This window comes from Calliphora vicina, chromosome 5, assembly GCF_958450345.1.
Source record: "Calliphora vicina chromosome 5, idCalVici1.1, whole genome shotgun sequence".
Taxonomy (NCBI): domain Eukaryota; kingdom Metazoa; phylum Arthropoda; class Insecta; order Diptera; family Calliphoridae; genus Calliphora; species Calliphora vicina.
Window position 1 is genome coordinate 111,388,303 of NC_088784.1, and position 20,941 is coordinate 111,409,243.

Sequence of the window (20,941 nt, forward strand, 5' to 3'; positions counted from 1 at the left end):
ATTTAATTAAGAACCATTTTTAATTTAAAAAAGGAGTTGTTAGTAATTAAAATAAAAAAACATAATAAAATAATAAACTGCTTTTATTTAAAATAAAAAAAATATTTTTATTTAAGTTTTTATTTTTTCATAAAAATTTATATTGATGATACGTTTTTTTGTTTCAGAAAATAACAATTCAAAAAAACGTAAGCCACATATGTATCTTATGCATAAAATATATTTCTTGAGTCATTGTAATTCAGATTTGAAAATTTTGTTTCAATATCTCAAGTAGTTTTCATTTTATATCGTTTTTTTGCTTCTCCTATAAACTTATGAAAAGTGATGTTACGTTATTTTGCATTTTAGGTGACGATATGTATTATTCCTTGGGCAAATGCAGGCAACGCAAGTTCTATACTACAGAAGACCAAAAACTTTTTCGTAACTTCACAAAAAACATTACTAATAAAAACACGAAATTTTACAAATTATATAAACATTTAGTAAAATATTTTATGTTTTTTTTTTTAAGTACACAACTCCGGTATTGTAATCCATTTTGGTAAAATCTTAATTATAAATAAATTAAAAAAAAAAAAAATACTTTTTCCTTAATGCAACAGTTTTTACTTTTTTCAGCTTGAAAACTTTATTTAAAAAATGTAAACTTTCACAGCTGTTTATATATAACCTGAGTGGGCAATTGGCATAAGTTTTTGGCATTTATATCGTCGAAGTGTTAGGAATTAAACCGTAAAATTTTTTTTCAAAAAGCGAATGTTGAACATTTGAATTTTTGCCGCAAAAATTGGAAACGGGCACAACGGGAGCATTGATTGAATAACGGCCTGAATATGAGGCCAGGCATGAAACCGCAATATTCTAAGTATCATAACAACGCTCGACAACATTTTGGGCAATACCTGTTAAAAACTATTTTTAAAGAAGTGGTTGGGAAGTTCTGCCTCACCCGACTTATAGTATAGACCTTGTCCCGTCCGATTACTATTTGTTTCGATCGATGCAGAACGCTCTCTCTGGGATACGCTTCACTTTACAACAGAGTATCCGATATTGGTTTGCTTCGTTCTTGGTCTCAAAAGATGAGTAGTTATTTTGCTGCAGAATTCATGTGCTGCCATTAAGATGGGAAACGGTCATAGCTAACAATGGCCAATACTTTAAATAAATTTACATTGTAAAAATGTTTCAAAATAAAAGCTAAAAATTTAACAAAAAATCTCTCATTTGTATTGGCTGTATATAAAATACTGAAAATAGTTTAAAAGTATCAAACGAGTAAACTGAGTACATACTTTTGAATATGAATAAGTATCAGAAAAGGACGATCGTATCAACTTTTCCATCCCAGCCTACACTCACTTGTCAGTCCAAATGTAGTTACTAAACATTTGCCACTACTCTCGAGTATAGAGCAAGAGACAGACAGATAGACAGACGAACTTATTAAAAAGCGATAAACTCAGTCATTTGCGAATTGTTGAACACCTTGACGACCACAATGACAACACAACAAACGACACAAGTGTCTTTAGGACCCATCATACATAACGCATAACACACGACTTTGGATTCATAAAAATACAACAACAACACAAAAACAAAACAAAATATGTATTTCAATTTTATACACTCCGTTCTGTTTGGTGTTCTTTTCTCACTGCCTTTATGTGGATGCAACTTGCAAACGCGCAGCACAATCATCCATCAATTGTTGTTTCACTTGGTTGTCCGAAAAATATTGAATTCTTATGTTAAAATAATGTATTTTCGAACCGCTTGACACAGTCACTCACATGCCTTCTAGTGCGAAAAGTAATAAATTCTGGGCAACAACAAAATAAATTCTCATGTTTGTTTGTAAGAGATGGTGGAAACGGCAACAGCAGCAGCTTTGCAAAAGGGATTCTTTTTTTTTAACATATTTTTCATAAAAAAAATTAAACAAAGATAATAAATATTGTAATTCTAAATTGTTAACCATAAATTTTAGAGAAGATATAAATGGAGGAATTGAAAATAAGGTCAAGTGTATTTAAATTCTATACGGTAGCAGTTTGTTCGCACATGTATCGAATTTGTTTGTTTGTTTTAAACAATTCTTTGTGACTTTTGATCCAGGTCAAAGTTCAAAATGTTATAACATTCCCTAACTTTCAAATTATGTTTTTTTTTTGTATGAAAGTTATTTTCAGGAATTTCGAGGAGTCCAAATCAGAATTGTGTTAAGGTTTCCATGAATCCCATATTGGATTGTTTGTCCGACTGTTTGTTTCCGATAATTCCGTGATGGTCTTCGTTCCGAGATTTCACACTGTCGTTTCTCAGAGTAAAAATACGACTTGGAGTGTTGTTAACAAGTCTCCGAAATACCCTCCGAAATCGCCATTATCTCTGCCTGGAAAACAGTATTGTAATTTGGGAGGTGTAAGATCGGTTTTAGGTCATTACTTACTTTTGCTACTTTATCCTAATATTGTTCAACTTCTGGTATTATTGTGATACTTGATATAATAGTCCCTGAAACACTGAAAATTTTATCGAAATCGTATAATGTTAATTGCTTCTGATAATGTTGATTTCGAATTATTAATATTTTCCTCTGTACTTCAAATATTTAGCTTTTTTCATTTGAATATTTAGCATTTTTCATTAAAATAAAGCGAAATGTTATAGGGTTTTTGGTGGATTTTGTTGAAACTTCATTACAGTATTTCACTAGGTTTAGAAACGATCGTTCTACTTTCTGTTGCAATAAAGTTTTCAAAGAACTTTAGCAAAATAAAATAGACAGCAACAAAATGTAGGCAAAATATTTTTGGGTGTGTGGAATATAATACTGCTGGCATCAGCAACTGTTCCACTCATGTACAATGTGCATTACAAATGGAAATATTCCCTGTTCTTCTTTCAATGTAACTCGTCTTAATAAATGTATCCACATGGTCAGCCAGTAAGTCAGTCGTCGTCATCAATGCAATGAAATCGTCTGTTTAATTCATGAGTTTAAACGAAACGCACAAATGTTTCAATGTAAAAAGAAATGGAACAAAAAAAAATATAAATAAAACGTTAATATTAAACATCAGCCATTGGATCAGTTTAGTGTTCCATTATGATCCCTCGTAAGATGTACAAATAATAAAAACAAACAAAATAAATAAAGAAGCTTTCTTTCATACCTGGTCTGTAAACTGAATTAAAACCACACACATCTCCAGCAAGATGTGCAAGTTAAAACGCAAAAATGGAACATTTATAAACAGTTAACCCTTTAAACATGTGGTGTTGAAACGCTTGTTATCGTAGTTACAATCATAGAGAAAATATACATAGATCGGAAACTCTCCTGTCAAAGACCTAACTCAGTTGTCAGAAACCTAAGTGGTGGCAGTGCATTAGCAGAAAAAACTATCCCAGCTGTTCTAGGATACAGTCCCGAACTAGTGATTTTACCCATCATTTAGGGTGGGAACTAGTTACTTCAACAGCTACGTGACTACACGCAGAGAAAAAATATAGTTGGGCATGGTTACTGTAACCATTTCAATATTGTTACAAGTTTGTTTAACTATATTATAGTCACAGTAACCATTTACATGATTGTGGTAAACATAATATGGTTAACTTACAATTCACATGATTGTCTCAACCATATATATGGTTACAGTAAACATATATATGTTTGTGATAACCATTTATATGATGAAGGACTTATCATATTATGGTGCTCTCGGCTTAAGGCTTATCATAATCTGAGAATAACATATTATGATAAAATTATTCATCATAAATATGGTTGCCACAAACATATATATGTTTACTGTAACCATATATATGGTTGAGACAATCATGTGAATCGTAAGTTAACCATATTATGGTAACCACAATCATGTAAATGGTTACTGTGACTATAATATAGTTAAAAAACAAGTAAGAGAGCTATATTCGGCTGTGCCGAATCTTATATACCCTTCACCAATTTATACTTCAAAATACAAATTTAAAATACATATATTAAGGTAAACAATTTTTTTTCCAAAGTTGTTTTTTTCTTTTTTTGTTAAAAAATTGTTTTGAATTTTTTGTTTTGAATTTTAAATTTTCTTTTCTTAAATTTTAAAATTTTTTTTTAGAAATTTGAATTTTTTTTTTTAAATTTAAAAATTTTTTTTTTATGAAAAAAAAATTCGGGTTAAAAAATATTTTTCGATTTTTGTGGACCGATTTTGCTGATTTTAAATAGCAAACTTCTCGAAAGCATGTCTGACAGAATTATCGAAGATTTGGATCTCGAAGATATCTGGGGTCTTCAGAAAATTGATTTCAACAGACGGACAGACAGACATGGCTTAATCGGCTCTGCTATATATAAGGATCCAGAATATATATACTTTATAGGGTCGGAAATGAAAAATGTAGAAATTACAAACAGAATGACAAACTTACATATACCCTTCTCACGAAGGTGAAGGGTATAATAAACTGTATGAGAATTATATCAACACAATTTGTATAAAACCAGATTCTATTATTTACTCATAAAACGTTTAAAATGACTACACACTAGATTACTTAGAGACACTTAAGTGGCAATTGTCTTCATGCTAGATTACCTGGGATGTATAAAGTAACCAATTGTCTTCTCTCTGCACTACAGATAGCACATATGTACGTGTCAAATGACCCAAAATATATATATATTGGAGTCAGCCAAGTGATATGACAAAAAAAGAAGCAGAAAAAAACTTAGTTTTGTTCAAAATCTCTACGACGTATGTAGTGTATGTAGTGTTTAAAAGAGATAATTTGGAAAATTTCAGCCAAATATGGATGGGAATACGATTGCCATCGACAATTCGGGTTTCATTTCCTATAATATTTCAGAAACTACAGCTAACTCATGATCTGCATCATACGTTTCTTAGCGGCCATTATCTGTTCTATTTGGCTTAATTTAGGAATATCCTAATACTATATAATAGATTATATGCAGATCATTCAAAAACGGCACTGCAAATTAAAGCAAATACAATACACGATAGAGCCAGAAACTATCTTGTATTGAAAACATACGCTACTGCCAATCGAGGTAGTCACATGAATGAAAATGGAAGCTTGTACAAACTATAGTGCCATGGATATTTGACTTTGGTGTCGATTCGGCTGGATGGTCGGTCTTCATATACGATCTCTTACGATACGGGTTATTGTAATAAATAAATTTTTCAGTGCAAGTAATGATTCGGTGCAAAATTGATTTTCTTTTATACCACCATTTCGGACATACAAAATCATCTTTCAAGGTCTCTCAGCTTCAATTCGTATGGTAAGCAATGGGTGTACTTCAGCGGCACTTTTTTCAAATTCAAGAAGTAAAAAAAACTTCCCGCATATGACGATTTGTTGGTACAAAATTCGTCATTTTCGAAGCAAAAAAAAACTTTGTTGTTTACACGATATTGTTCAATAACTAAGTAAGAATAAATGACAGATATGTACCCTTCAAAATAGCATATAAGTTATTAAAAACAAAAACCGCGAACAAAAGATACGCCATTATTTTTAAGTCATACACCCAATAGGTCATTATTATGTAATGTTTATAAGCGTCGTATTCTAAATAAAACACTTTAAATATACTATTTACCTAAATTTTAAGAACCTATGAGTTTTCTATGGGAAAAAATCGGCCAGTTGAACATTATTTTTTTTAGTTATCTGAGGGAGAACTGTGGAATGTGTTTTGTAGTCTTGACTTCATACTGTAATAATGATTGAAATTAAGAAAAATAAAATACGTTTTTAATCGTTCTTGTACATCTTTATATGTATAAACGCTAGCTTGTCTGCTTTTAGTATCTGACAATCTCGTATATATTTTTCATTAATTATGCATCTTAAAGAAGAGAGGAAGAAAATAATGAAACAAAAAAAAAATCAAATAAAAACAAGAAAAGAAAAGAAAAAAAGATACAAAAACACCCAGAGATAATAAATAATCAGTCAGGAGTTAGGCGCCTGTGTTAATGATGTTCAAGTCATAACTGAACAATCAAATGGGAATTAGTTCTTTTGGTTTGACTGATTCAATTTGATAAGACGTTTCATTCATTCACTCATTCGTTCCTAATTGGTATAAATGAATAACGGTTGGTTGACGTAATAACTATTAAAGATTTTCGTTCATTTACAGATTTTTGTCTTTAAGAAGTTATAGTTAATAAATAAATAAACACACACACACAATTCATTTAATATTTGCTTCATTTTTTATGGTTTTCTTTTATTTTTATTATCGTTATTATTATTATAATTATCAAGTTTTGTCTTTTTTTTCATATACTATTTATATATGTTTACTCGCATATACATATTTGATTTAAAATTAATTAAGGTTCCTTTCTTTTTGCAATTTTAATTTAATTTTAAATGTTAAATTTGTTTTAAAAGTCATACGAGCACAATTATCATCATCATCATCATTATCATTATAACCATATTATAATAACTATAAGTAAATAAAATAAAATAAAATAAACTAGACTACATACAATACAATTTTTAGCCATTTTTATAGGACTTTAATTATTATTTTGTTTGTTTATTCTTTAATATAAAACTAATCAATTAATTAATTAAATTAATTTAACATACATTCATTCATTATTTATGAGTTTTATTTTAATTTTATTTTTTAATTTCTTGTTTAACTTCGTTTCTTAAATAAATATTTAATACAGAATTTGTGTTTTTGGTAGGGGTTGTTTGTTTTAGTTTTAGTTTTTTATTTTGTTTTCTGAGTTGAAAGAAATGATTTTTATTAATCTTAAATTTGTTAAAGAATTTCAAATACATAATAGAAAAAATTAAATAAATAAAAACAACCCATCAGAAAGAATTTATTTTAAACTAAATCTAAAAATTGTTGCACATTTTTTGATTTATTAAATAAGAATTTTTTTTACTTAATTACAAATCCTTTGAAATACTTTAGTTGTTTTTATGTTTCCTTTTAAATTCAAATTGTTTTTATTTTTTATTTATGTATTTAACTATTTTTTTTTTTGCTTGTTTTTCTGTTTATCCACAAAACCTTTTTGAGTGTGTCAGTTCGTTAATATTCCTGTCTGTCTTTTGTTTTTTCATTTGTTTGTTTTAGGATGTCCTTTTTTTCAAGTCTGTGCTTGTTATGAATAATCCTTAAAACCAATATAAATCTTTAGAGGACTCTTGAACTTGAGCTTCTAGACCTAAAAAGAAAAAGAATAAAACAATAATTTTTATAGTTTAAAGTAAAGTTAGGAAGTATTTTTTATTTAAATGGAAAAAAGTATACATTAATATTGTAGGGGACAAAAAATAAATAAAGTGTTTTTTTGCTTCGAAAAAGTCGAATTTTTTGCCAGTTTTGATTTACTTCTTTAATTTGCACAAGTAAGAGAGCTATATTCGGCTATGCCGAATCTTATATACCCTTCACCAAATTATACTTCAAAATAAAAATTTGAAATATTTTTAGGTAAACAAAATTTATTTTTTTTCCAAAGTTTTTTCATTTTTGGAAAAAAAAAATGTTGTCGATTTGTTTTTTTACATTATGAGCGTTGTCATAATGGAATATTACGGTTTCATGTCTGGCCGCATATTCTGAACGTTTTTCGGTCAATGCTCCCTTCAAAGGAATCCGTTGCGTTCGGTATAGGTTCCATGTGATGGTCTGTTCAAGATTTCAGCAGCTCATAATAGATAGGACCCTTTTGGTCCCACCAAATATGGAGAATTACCTTTGCGCCATTGATATTTGACTTTGGTGTCGATTCGGCTGGTTGGCCGGGCTTCACATACGAGCTCTTACGCTTCGGGTTATCGTATTGGATCCATTTTTCATTGCAAGTAATGATTCGGTGCAAAAATAATTCTTTTTTATAGCGTTCATTTCTCGGCTTCAATTCGTATGATACACAATCTCTCTGCTTTTGGATGAATCCTGCTACTAGCATACTCTCCCATGTCAAAATCACCACTTCTGAACGGCACAGAAACTGGAACACATTCACCATAAACATTGGTTAGCAATCGCTTTCTTCAAATTAAATAAGTAAAGCTAAACTTCCCGCATATGACGCTTTAGTGGTACAAAATTCGACATTTTCGAAGCAAAAAAATAATTGTTAACACTATAATGTTCAATAAGTAAGTGAGAATAAATGACAAATATGCACCCTTCAAAATGACATATAAGCTTTACAGTCTTAAAAGGGGGCTTAATTTACTTCGTTTAAAAAGCTGGCAAAAGTCTGTGAATACTACTAATTCGGAAAAACTTCACTGATATTTCGTTTAATTTTGTATTAAAAAAATCCCGGGAATTATAAGATTTGACCATTATATTCCGAGATGGGAAAAATTCTGTGAAATTAGTAACCCTATCTGGGACACATAATGGAAAAAAATGGAGACAATTGTTGCACAGTGTAATCGATTAAATACTTACTTTAACACTCGCACTAAATAAATGCATTCTTTGACTAGAACTTTCCAATATGGTTACATCTAATGAGGACTTAGTTAGATACATACATATATTAGAGCAGAATTGGATAAATTAAATGAAAAGTTTTTTCCAACAAATCCGTTACATATGTATCTGATTTTAATTAAATGTTCAGTGGAAAAGATGTGTCGTAAATATTGAAAAATACAATATATTGAAAATATTTTATTAAAAAAATGCCACCCTTGCTCTAGGCTCAAGTTTAAATTAAAATTTAAATGTTTGTACGAACATGGTTTTGGTAACAGACAACAACACAAGGGTCAAAATGTTGCCATGACACTCTATCGACGCGTCGTAGTGTATTTAAGTAACTTTGGCAACACAGAAGGACGGACGGACAGACACGCACACTTGAATGTAATGAATTGTAAAATGAATGGGAAAATCGAAAAAAAAGAAACTTACCAGCCATTGTGGGGTAACTGGAATACGCAGCAGCACTTTCTAACGCATGGGCGGTCTGTTGGTCATGATGCAGTCTGCAAAGAAAACAAAACGACAACAAAATGTAATAAAAATACAGATTTAGCAGGCATCTACTACTGTGCCAGTAACAAACTATTAACGAAATACAAGAAACAACATCTGTAGATATGAGTTTTAATTTATTTACCTTGAACTGTGGCCATACTGTTGGGGTAGACGCAAGAGGCTTCCATATTGCGCCATATTATGATGATAGGCATGAGCATGGGCCGCATGAGCATGGGCAGCATGTGCATAGGTCCCATAGTGAGCCGCTGCATGGGGTACCCAAGGATCTGTTGCATAACCGCCTTCAGATGAATACAAATCGCTCATCTTGATCAATGAAATTGGAAGAGAAATGAAGAAAAACCAAACCAAATGATTATTAATTAAATATGAACAACAGAGTGTTTGTTTACACTTGCAATGGAATATTGATGCGTTTTTGAAAGCGATCATATTTTAAATATTGAGTTACAGTTAAAGATTGTGATTTACCTGCGGATGTGTCGTTGCCGTTACAGGATGCACATAATTGCTATTCCAAAATGAAGGTGGGAAATTACGAGTAGACATTGGTGTGGTTGATTCTTTAACGAAACAGAAAGAGAGAGAGAGATAGTTTTGTTAAATATATTATGTATTAAGATTTTAATTAAGATGTTCATTTTTTTAATGAACAATATAAAATGAGTCATCAAATAAGTTTAAGCATCGAAATGAAATGATACAATAAACAAAACGATAAAAAGAACGCGCCTGATTAACAACTAATGCCTTGTAACAGTTGTACCGTTACGTTATGGCTTGCTGCAGTAAACAATCTGCCACAGCAAGTTTCCCAAAAAATAAAAAATAAAAAAAAAACATCCAACCATCTCTCATTCACTTGCAGCCAGCCTGTTCTACAAGATCACAAATTGTAATGAAAATTTGCCAACATGTGAAAAGTGTGCCTTTACTAACGAGTACTTAAGAATTTCACGTTTATTTAGCAAAACACAAACAGAATTTAAATAAAATGCTCCAAAATTATTAAGGGGCCGACACAAAACTGCCACAAACAAATACTAAATACAACTTATTTCGGTATAAATGTTTGCAAATAATTCGTTGCTGTTTGCTGGTTTGGAGCATCAGTTTCTGTGTAGCTAGAAAACAACAAGACCAAGTGAGGAGCAGTGCATTAAAGGAATGCGTTTAAGGGCACACACAATATTTGTAAACCCCCCCTCTTGCCGATACATTTTCAACTTATTCAAAATAAATGTAGTTGCAGTTGCAGACATTGTTTGATATTTTAAATATATTCAAACACACAAATACAAATGAAATGTGTACGTGCAAGTAGAATCCAAGGAGCAACAACATCCAACATTGATGACAACATTCCTTAACTTGTTTTCATACAATTTCCATGATGATGTTTCTTTATGCATGTGTGTCTTCGTTTTTGACTCGACTCTGCAACACATCATCCTTTAGCTACATTATGAAACTGGAAGTGATAGAAGGGGTGCCATCATCATCTTCATTGTCGTCGTCGTCATTCTATTCTTCTCATCATGCAGACATCCATCCATTTAGTTCATCATTTTTTCCTGGAGTCTTTATCGAGTATACGTTTTGAAAAAAATAAATGAATTTTTTCGTGGTTTGGTTTGTTTTTCTTTGAAATACTGATGCGTTTCTTTCAAGTTGAAAATAATACCGCTTTCAGTTGAATACATTGATTTCAAAATAAGAATATTTAAATAGTTATTAACAGGTTTCACGTGCTTGAGTTTATTTGGTCTTAATAATTTTCTTGTAGAGGAAAAGTACACAGCTCAATAGTGGTAAAAAATCCTTCCTTATTACAATGTCATTAGGGCAGTAAAACGATTCATTTCTCATTTGTCCTCTCTAACAGCGTTAGCTTAGTGAGTAAACTTGCCAAGTCCATTTTTTATGTAAATTGGCATTTTAATACAAAACGTTAGAATAAGTTTGCTTAAAAAATGTTTACAATTAGTTCGTTATGTTTGTTTCAAACGAATCAGTTGTATTCGGGGTCTGGCCAGATTTCAGTAGCTCATAATAGATATGACCCCTTTGGTCCCACCAAATCCAGAGCATTACCTTAGCTCCATGGATACTTGGCTTTGGTGTCGACTCGGCTGGTTGGCCGGGCTTCATAAACGATCTCTTACGCTTCGTGTCATCATAATGAATCCATTTTGTAATAATTGGGTGCAAAAATGATTTCTTTCATTTTTTGTATTTCAGACATACAAAATCGTCTTTCAAGATCTCTCGCCTTCAATTCGTATGGTACCCAATTTCCTTGCTTTTAGATGAATCCTGCTGCTTGCAAACGTTTTCAATTGCTGTTATTCAGTTTGACAACAATCTTCATGGAGTAATGCCTTCAATTATTGGTCTTCAAACTCTTTTGGCTGACCTGATATGCCATCTATTGTAAATCCCGCATTTTTAAGTCATACAAGTAATATATTTTTATATTAGCAAACATGCAGAGAAAATACGACAACTATACTATGTTCTTTGTAACAATATATTGTTGTTACTTTAATTTAATTTCATCAGGAAGCTTATTCCACATCCGGCTGTACGGCCAAAGAACGAATTTTCCCTGTAATGCGTTGTGCGATCCATTGTCAAGTAGACCACGAATGGATGAGCCCCTGCTGAAGAAAACTACGGGAGTAGAGCGAGTTCCCTAATTTCTGCAGAGCACATCCCATAATAGTATCGGTAGAACAGTGAAACACAACTCACATTGAGACGATGTTCCAGTGAGTCAATAGAGCTGGATACCCTACTGTCACCAATAAGCATCTTCGCCCTCTCCTGTAGGCGGTCGAGTAACTCAAAAATAGACTTCGAAGTACCGGCCCATACATGAGAGTTGTATTCCATTTTCGGTCGGATATAAGTGGTGTAAATAGTAAGGAGATCAGATGAAGAAGTATTTCCTGCACCTTTTTAGAAAACCAACACGCAGAGAAAAAATATAGTTGGGCATGGTTACTGTAACCATTTCAATATTGTTACAAGTTTTTTAACTATATTATAGTCACAGTAACCATTTACATGATTGTGGTAACCATAATATGGTTAATTTACGATTCACATGATTGTCTCAACCATATATATGGTTACAGTAAACATATATATGTTTGTGACAACCATTTATATGATGAAGGACTTATCATATTATGGTGCTCTCGGCTTAAAGCTTATCATAATCTGAGAACAACATATTATGATAAAATTATTCATCATAAATATGGTTGCCACAAACATATATATGTTTACTGTAACCATATATATGGTTGAGACAATCATGTGAATCGTAAGTTAACCATATTATGGTTACCACAATCATGTAAATGGTTACTGTGACTATAATATAGTTAAAAAACTTGTAACACTATATAAATGGTTACAGTAACCATGCCCAATTATATTTTTTCTCTGCGTGAAGGCACTTGAATGCTTCTTTCGACACTTGAAAAATGTATTTTGTCTATCGGAAATCGCACTGAATACTAGATCATCAAGAGCTTCTGAGTCTTTAATATTTACACCACCCATAAGAACAGATGAAACAACATGATCTGAGAATGCCACAAGGTCCCGATTAAGGGAATCATTCATGTTTTGCCTTATTGCCCCAATCTCCGACAGGCCAGGCCTATAATTAAATGAATATGAATGGCAAATGTTGCTGTCATCTGCAAAAGAATAGATAGGATTGCCGGGTTAAGATTAATTCACCCAAGGCTCCCTTGGGTGAATTAATCTTAAACTCGTTTGATCAGATCCCATCTACATCAACTCTTATAGTGCGATCTCTGAGAAAGCTCTATATAAATCGAGAGAAGTTATTACCGAGTGTCTTCAATTCTCATTAGCTCTATAGTTTTATTAAAGTGAATAACAATAAATTTCAGTAAATTTATCAATGATTTTTAAATGGGAATTTAGTACGTTAAAACTAAAACCTATTAAAATAAAATTATGTACTATTCCCAAAAATAAATAATAATATAATTTTCCGACACTATATAGTATATATATTCTGGATCCTTATAGATAGCGGAGTCGATTAAGCCATGTCCGTCTGTCTGTCTGTTGAAATTAATTTTCTGAAGACCCCAGATAACATTCATACATCAATATCTCCAGAACAACCTCGATTTTTTACCTATTTTTGACCTATATATGGATATCTACTGATAGATATTTCAAAGACCTTTACAACGACCATAGAAAGTTGGACCTACAATGGGTCAAAATCGGAAAAAATATTTTTTTTTCACCAAAAGTTTGTTTTCGCTAAATTTAAAAAAAAAATAAAAAATAAATTTAAATTTAAAAAAAATTAAAAAACAAATCAAAAATTTTTTTTTACAAAAAATTAATAAAAACTGCAAAAAAAATTTTTGTTTAGCTAAAAATATTTAAAATTATTATTTTGAAGTATAATTTGGTGAAGGGTATATATGATTCGGCACAGCCGAATATAGCTCTCTTACTTGTTTTTCATTGTGTTTTTAGAATTCTGTAATAATTAATTAATGCTAAAATAAGGAATAATTAATGTTTTTTTTATAATTGAAAAGAAACATTTTAAATATTTACTTAGTAATAATAATTCGTGAATATTTTATAAATTGTTTATTTAGTATCACCAAAGTTTTTTAAAAAAGCACCTATTTTTTCGCATCCAATTTTTTAAAAGCTCTGAAAGCAGTGGAAATAATGTTGTACTTTTAAAAGAAATCATTTAAAAACCCTTAGTGTTAAGCTATTGTATAAAATAATGTTTCTATGTTTTGAGTACAAAGTATGTTATGGTATGTTAAATCAAAATGAATTCGAATTACAATTACACATTCTTGTTGCAAATGCAAATAAATTAAGCAATGATTTTAATGATAATTGTGGTGCTTGAATTGAGGCAACATTTGCACAATTTATTTCCAATTTATTTAGATTTTATTGCCATTTAATGTGTTTGTGAAGTTTAATTGAATAGAAAGAACATTTGAAATTAGGGGAGGGGGAAAAAACATTTAGTGGTTATGAAGGTGGTTGGTTGTGTTTAATACCGCTGAGAATAAATGGTGGTAGAAGTCGAGGCATTAGTGTTGACAAAAATATAAACGTTTGTGCTGTTTAGTTTAGTTTTTGTTGTTGATTTGTTTTATTTAAATATCTTTTGTTTTTTGCTTATTTAAGTGTTTTTTTTTTGTTGTTGTTGTATCATTGGCATTTTGTAATAAAATGTCGACGGAATGCTAAACACTTGCCAGTTGCTCCGTTCATATGCCAATGGCGAATACCATCACATGCCACTTGGATTCATGGCGGTTTTTAAATGCATTCATTATTCAATTAGCAAACGAAACAACCAAATCCAACCCACCAGACAAACGGCCAGCCTGCCTGCCGGCCAACTACATACATTTGCCAGCATTTATTTATTTATTTACATATTTTTTTATTGTACATAAATACATACATACATACATATAGTATGTATATTTATGTACTAAGTATTTAGCAACTATTTTCAAAAGATTCGAACACAAATCGAAAGTACTTACGACTACAAATCGAGAAACACAAAAGCAAAAAAAAAAACGATTTAAAAGCCATCACCATTTGCTTTTTTTGTTTTTGCCTAAAAATATCTCTGAGTACATAGAACGAATATAGAGATGTAAGTTGGTTGCATTTAGTACAAATGAACACAAAAAAATGCCGAAGGTACGTACTTACATAGATAGATATAAAGGGTGTTTTTTTTAAGCCGGATAGAACTAACGAAAGGGTTAACTGTCAAACGAACTGTCATACTGCGCTCACTTGTTAACAGTATACTCTGGAAAATCATTATAAATAGATGGATTTTTGAACAACGATATCAAATCATCCAAATTTAATTTGAAAATTAGTTTTATTGCAAAATGAGCGGTAAGGCTAACGGGTCAGACCAATCCACAACAAACCCTACTACAGACTCCATTACATCCAGAAAATGATTTTTAGTTTGAAACATGGTTGACAATGATCCGAACGACATGAGGTTTCAACAGCAGTTGTCAAACCGGTTTTCGAATTATTCGAAAAAACCGGATTTTTCCCAAATTTCCGGTTTTTTTAAACCGGTTTTCACAAAAGGACCGTTTTTGAGTTATTCGACAAACCGGATTTTTTGTCTCGAATTATTGGAAAAAGCCGAATATTTTTGTTTTTATTTATTTTTAGATGTTATGCAAAATATAGAAGCTCAGCTCACTTTAAAACATTAAAAGAAGTTCAAAATTTACATAAAAGAACTAATATTGCATTTGATTATTTGACAAAATTTTAATAAAAATCAAATCTTTTATACAATTCAATTTTAACAGTTAATCCGAGTTCAACTACATATAAATGAATATGTTTTTTCTGTTTCTTTTTTAATAAAAAATAAATTAAGGAATCGTCCACGAATCATTTATCATCATCTTGAAATATTATTTTAAAAAATACAACTAACTGTTATATAAAAGTCGACCGCAATCATCGATTTATTATTGAAGAATTTTTCGATAACTTATTTTCGAGAAATGGGCCTGACTAGCATCCAAGGCTTTGTCAAGAACAACCGCGGCGGATATATGGCCGAAATCATTTGCAAATGTTATGTATAGAAAAAAACATTTTTTTAAAAATTAAAATTTCCTTTCTTGTATTTTTTTTACAATTTCAAGTTCTATCGGTCTTCAAAAAAACACCCTTTAGTACATTTTTGCTATTATTTGACTTTTTTGTATCACTCTTGTTTATTTTGGTACTCTGGGCCACTATGGTACTCTGCGTGCTGCTACAACACACTCGAGTATTAACAAATAAATATGTAATTTTATTTTTTTTTATCTGTGTGTAGAATTTAAACTCACACAATAAATAAAGGAAAAATAAAACAACAATTTAATTAGATGCCGCTTTTAAGATACAATCAAATTCCTTGTGTTCTGCATTTGAACATTCATACCTTTCTATTTTTAAACATTCGAACATTTTTAAACGAAAACCAAAATAATAACAACAACAAAAATCAAATCAAATACAAAAATAAATCTATAAGAACCACAATAAATAAAATGAAATAAATAAATAAATTACAAACAATTGCAGTTGTGTAGATTGTGTTTTAAACATTGATTATTGGGCCAAATGATGTAAAGAATTTTTTAAAACGAAATAACAAGAACAAAAGTACGATTACGAGTACTTTTGTCTAAAAGGACATTTATTATTGAGATGTACGAGTAAGTATTTATGCATCTGTGTGGCTGTATCTACACAATACTAAATATTTCAATCTAATACACCACATTCTAGCCAAGGTGGTCTTTTTTATTCTTTTTAAGGTCATTCAAAGATTTTTATCGTCATCTACACCACATGCAGATCTTAACACGATGCTGACCTTTTCATATGCAGTTACAACGTTACGTTTTGCGGTGTACAACAGGTGCTTGTTTGTGTAACATTAAGATGTCACTGATAATACAGTAGAGCAGCTATATAATGAAAAGAAATAACACACACTGAATAAAATATTATAGAAAATATGTACAGAAAATCCGGAATTTACAATATATGGCGTATCTTTTGAAAGCGGGTTTTGTTTTTATTAACTTATACGTCATTTTGAATGGTCCTGTCCTTTATTATCACTTAGTTATTGAACATTATAGGGAAAATGTAGAATTTTGTACCAACGAATCGCCAAATGCGGGAAGTTTTGCTTTACTTATTTAATTCGACAAAAAGGTCCGATGAAGCACCGATTGCTCACCAAAGCTTATATCGCGACAGATGGTTTGTGCGGTTCAGAAGTAGTGATTTTAACACGGAAGACAAAGATCGCCCAGACCAGACTTAAAAGTTTAAAGACCAAGAATTGGAGGCATTACTCCATGAAGATGGTTGTCAAACTTAATAAAAGCTTGCAAAATTATTGGGAGCTACTCATTCAGTCAACACGCTTTCAAGCTGCTGGATTCATCCAAAGGCAGGGAAAATGGGTACCAACGAATTAAGGGCGAGATACCTTGAAAGACTACAAATTTTGCATGATTTAAATGCTGCTTGAACGCTATAAAAGAAAATCATTTTTGCACCGAATCATTACTTGCGATGAAAAATGGATCCATTACGATATTCCGAAGCGTAATAGATCGTATGTGAAGCCCGGTCAACCAGCCGAATAGACGCCAAAACCAAATATCCATGGCGGTATGGTAATGCTCTGTATTAGGTGGGACCAAAAGAGTCCTACCTATTATGAGCTGCGGAAATCTAGGCATCATGACAACGCTTAGCCACATGTTGAAATACCTGATAAAAAGTATTTAGAACGAAGTGGTTGGGAAGTTTTACCTCACCCACTTTATAGTTCAGACCGTGTCCCGTCCGAATACTATTTGTTTCGATCGATGCAGAATGCTCTCTCTCGGATACGCTTTATTTTGGAACAAGGTATCTGATATTGGCTTGATTCGTTATTGGCGAAAAAAGATGAGCAGTTCTTTTGACACGGAGATAATAAACGAAAGACTTAGGCATGAAGATCATCACATTTCTATGCAAGAGTTGCTGGTACTTTGTCAAGAAGATTCGGAATAGAGCGACGCTACTATTCAATTTAACCGCTATAAATTCCTATCTTCCCACTTTACAGTCTCAAATTCCTATCTACCCAATTTAAGGTCTCGTCCATCAATCAATCGTCCATTTAGTAATATTTTCTACTTTTCACGTCGCTCTGGAATTTTCCCTCATTGTCGGAAGAATTGGAAAAAATGCTACCCCGAAAAACTCGAAATTTAAGAGTTCACTACTTAAGATACCCGTACCTACACAGAGAGAACAGATTCGTAGTAGCAACCGAATTTGTTGCCAATCGAATGATTCTGCCTTAGTGACAGAATATTACGGTTGTGGCTACAAAATTTTAGAAATGATAACAAAAGTATGGTTTCTTCAACTGAAATTTTTGATTATCAACTGACTTTCTGTTGATAGAACCGAAAAACTCTATATGTGCAACCGAATCATTCGATTGGCAACAATTTCGGTTGCTAATACGAATCTGTTTTATCTGTGTAGAATACAAAGTGACTTTCATTGGAATCGTCATATCTTTGGGATTGCGAAATAAATATTTAGGTGCTTGGGTTTCTTTAGAGCGATAAGTCATTGATCATTTGCGATGATCCCAATATACAATTTTTTTTTCAGTTAAAAATGAAAGCTGTGAAAAACATATTTAAATAGCAATTGAGCATTACTTTATTCTTTTGAATTCAGCATTCATTTTATCATTACTTAGCTGTAGCCATAGAACGGAAGGAGAGAGAAATATCAATGGAAAAAATGACTCTCTTATCACACACAAACAATAACAAAATACATGGCAATACATTCTCTTGAATTAGGTTCTTTAAAACAGATTTAGGTTTTTGGCTCTCAGTTACCTATCTAGTTGTCATCTATGGCATTTACTGTCATTAACGGTTTTAGTTACTCCAAAGATAATAGTAATAAGATCATGTTTGATTTTAACTATTGTATTTAGCTGCTACCGTTTTCTGAAGCAGGTATCTTTTACATTCTATAAGATCCTTAACACAACCAATCTATATAAACACATTTGAAGTGGGCGAGTTGGAAAATTCATTTAAGGAGGAGTAGTCGAAATGAGGCACGTTTACAAAGTTGTATTTGTTATTTATGTGAACATTGTGTGCGTGACATAGATACATGTCTATTTCAATTTTTTTTTTAATAAAAATTCCTAAATGTTTTTTTCAAATAATAAAACACATTTATACGTGGATAATAAATTCATACAAACGTATTAAATTATGTACGATATTAAATTGTGAACTAAATTATATTCAAACGAATGGAGTGGACTAAATTTTATTGATTTTATTGAGTGAAGAAATTATTTATTTTCCTACAATACAACAGCACTCTAATGTTGCTTCTAAAAGAATAAAAATCATTCCCACTTCAAAAATCATTTGTCCAATTGAGATAAGTATTAATAACGGCGAGTGTGTAAGAAATCATTAAATTTAATTTGAATTATAAAAAGATTAATTAATTCATTCATTCGTTTAAACACTCTCTTTATTAAGATGTCTTTGACACTGACAAGCGCAACATTAGGTGCTCATGTTAAATGTCATGTTGACACTTTTTCTTAGAATTACAAAAACAAACACACCAACAAAAGTGCCAGAAACAAAAAATATACTACATAAACATAAATGTTTTTCTTTCTGCGGCACTAACTAGGGAGGGAGGCCCTGATTGTTAATGAGTAAATGATATGTGTAATTTATGTATTTATATGTATGTATGTTTTCCAAAAAGGATTTTTAAAGCAACAAAAAAGTTGTGTGACATTTACATGACAGCTAAAAAACTTTTGATCTTTTGAAGATGATACATTGAAATTTGTATTCAAAGTGACATAATTAAGTTGTTTTCATTCGCAGGCAAATGTGCAACAAGCTGCAGCATCCATCTGCTTGTTGGAAATTAAGAACGTACGTATTTTAAAATATTAGATGCATTGGATGTTCAGTGTTCTTACCTTTACTTTCTTTGTTGTTGAAATTGAGAGCCCGTGAGAAATGTTCATCCACGACGCTGGCTGTATCACCGGAATAATTTGTAAAAACGACGCAGGTGGCTGATAAATATTGTGCTCTCCCTTGGCCAGCATTTATGCTGGTGGTATCCAAGGGCAAATCCTTTGCTTGGGCACCACCTCCTTGATGCATCGAATGATGGCGCGGAGAATCTGGACCCGAGGAACACGACGACTCATTATGATGATGAGCACCCACTAAACGTGCTGCAAACAAAAATAACAACAAATATATTTCATTAGATAAGTTATGGATGAGAAAAGTAATACCTATTTTAAGATTTTCTTCATAAATACTACATATTTCAAGAATATTCGCAATAAAAACTATTATGTTGATAAAAGTATTTCAATTCATTTTTGTTTTTTTTTTTTTTTTGCAATATCAATTTAATAATAAATATTATATTGCTGTTGTTGTTTGTTATATGTATCAGCTGGTGGTGCTGCTGTTGGTGTTGACTGTTGTTTGTATCATGAAAGAATTTGTTTGGAATGTGTTCAGGCATGCCACTGCTACATACTTCTGTAGCAGTCAACTAACTAACATGCAACAACAACAATACACTCTTTCTTATATTCGCAGCAGTAAATGTCGTTCATTTGTTGCCGAACTATCTAAAAAATTTGCAAATTAATTAGTGAGGCGCGCGTTCATGCGAAGGAGTTAAATAAGTAGCCACCATACTCCTATATACATACATATCTACGTCGTTGTCATCGCAATTTAATACATATGTTTGTATGTATGTACATTATTCAATGATGGCTACTTGAAAAACACACATAAAAAAGCGTCAAGATGATATATGCGTCTCCTAAAAATATTTTATATTTATGTGTTTGCCTACTGAATACTGATGAAGGAATCGTAATTTATTATGATATACGTTCCAACGTACCTAAATTGTTAAAAAGTGTATGCTGGGCGTAGGGTACATGTCCAAAATTTTCAAAAAATTCCACTTACATGCTTTCTTAAAGGGTGCCTTTTTGGCAAACTTATTTCTTAATCTTTTTGGCAACCTCTTTCGACATATGGAAAAGTTTAAAGATACTTTATAATAAAACAAGTAAGAGAGATATATTCGGCTGTGCCGAATCTTATATACCCTTCACCAAATTATACTTTAAAATAAATTATTTTAAATATTTTTAGGTAAACTAAATTTATT

At 31.3% G+C, this 20,941-nt stretch overlaps 1 protein-coding gene across 1 annotated transcript in view; it reads right to left on the reverse strand.

Moving 5' to 3' along the window:
- Window positions 1–6,772: 6,772 nt before the first annotated feature.
- vg (vestigial) overlaps window positions 6,773–20,941 on the reverse strand; it is a 32,227-nt gene continuing 18,058 nt past the window's right edge. The window contains exons 3-7 of the mRNA XM_065511896.1: window positions 19,710–19,973; window positions 9,533–9,624; window positions 9,180–9,367; window positions 8,972–9,045; window positions 6,773–7,259 (exon numbers count right to left, since the gene is read on the reverse strand). Of these exons, the coding sequence (XP_065367968.1) occupies window positions 7,210–7,259; window positions 8,972–9,045; window positions 9,180–9,367; window positions 9,533–9,624; window positions 19,710–19,973 (668 nt within the window). The 3' untranslated portion in view covers window positions 6,773–7,209. The remainder of the gene's footprint in view (window positions 7,260–8,971; window positions 9,046–9,179; window positions 9,368–9,532; window positions 9,625–19,709; window positions 19,974–20,941) is intronic.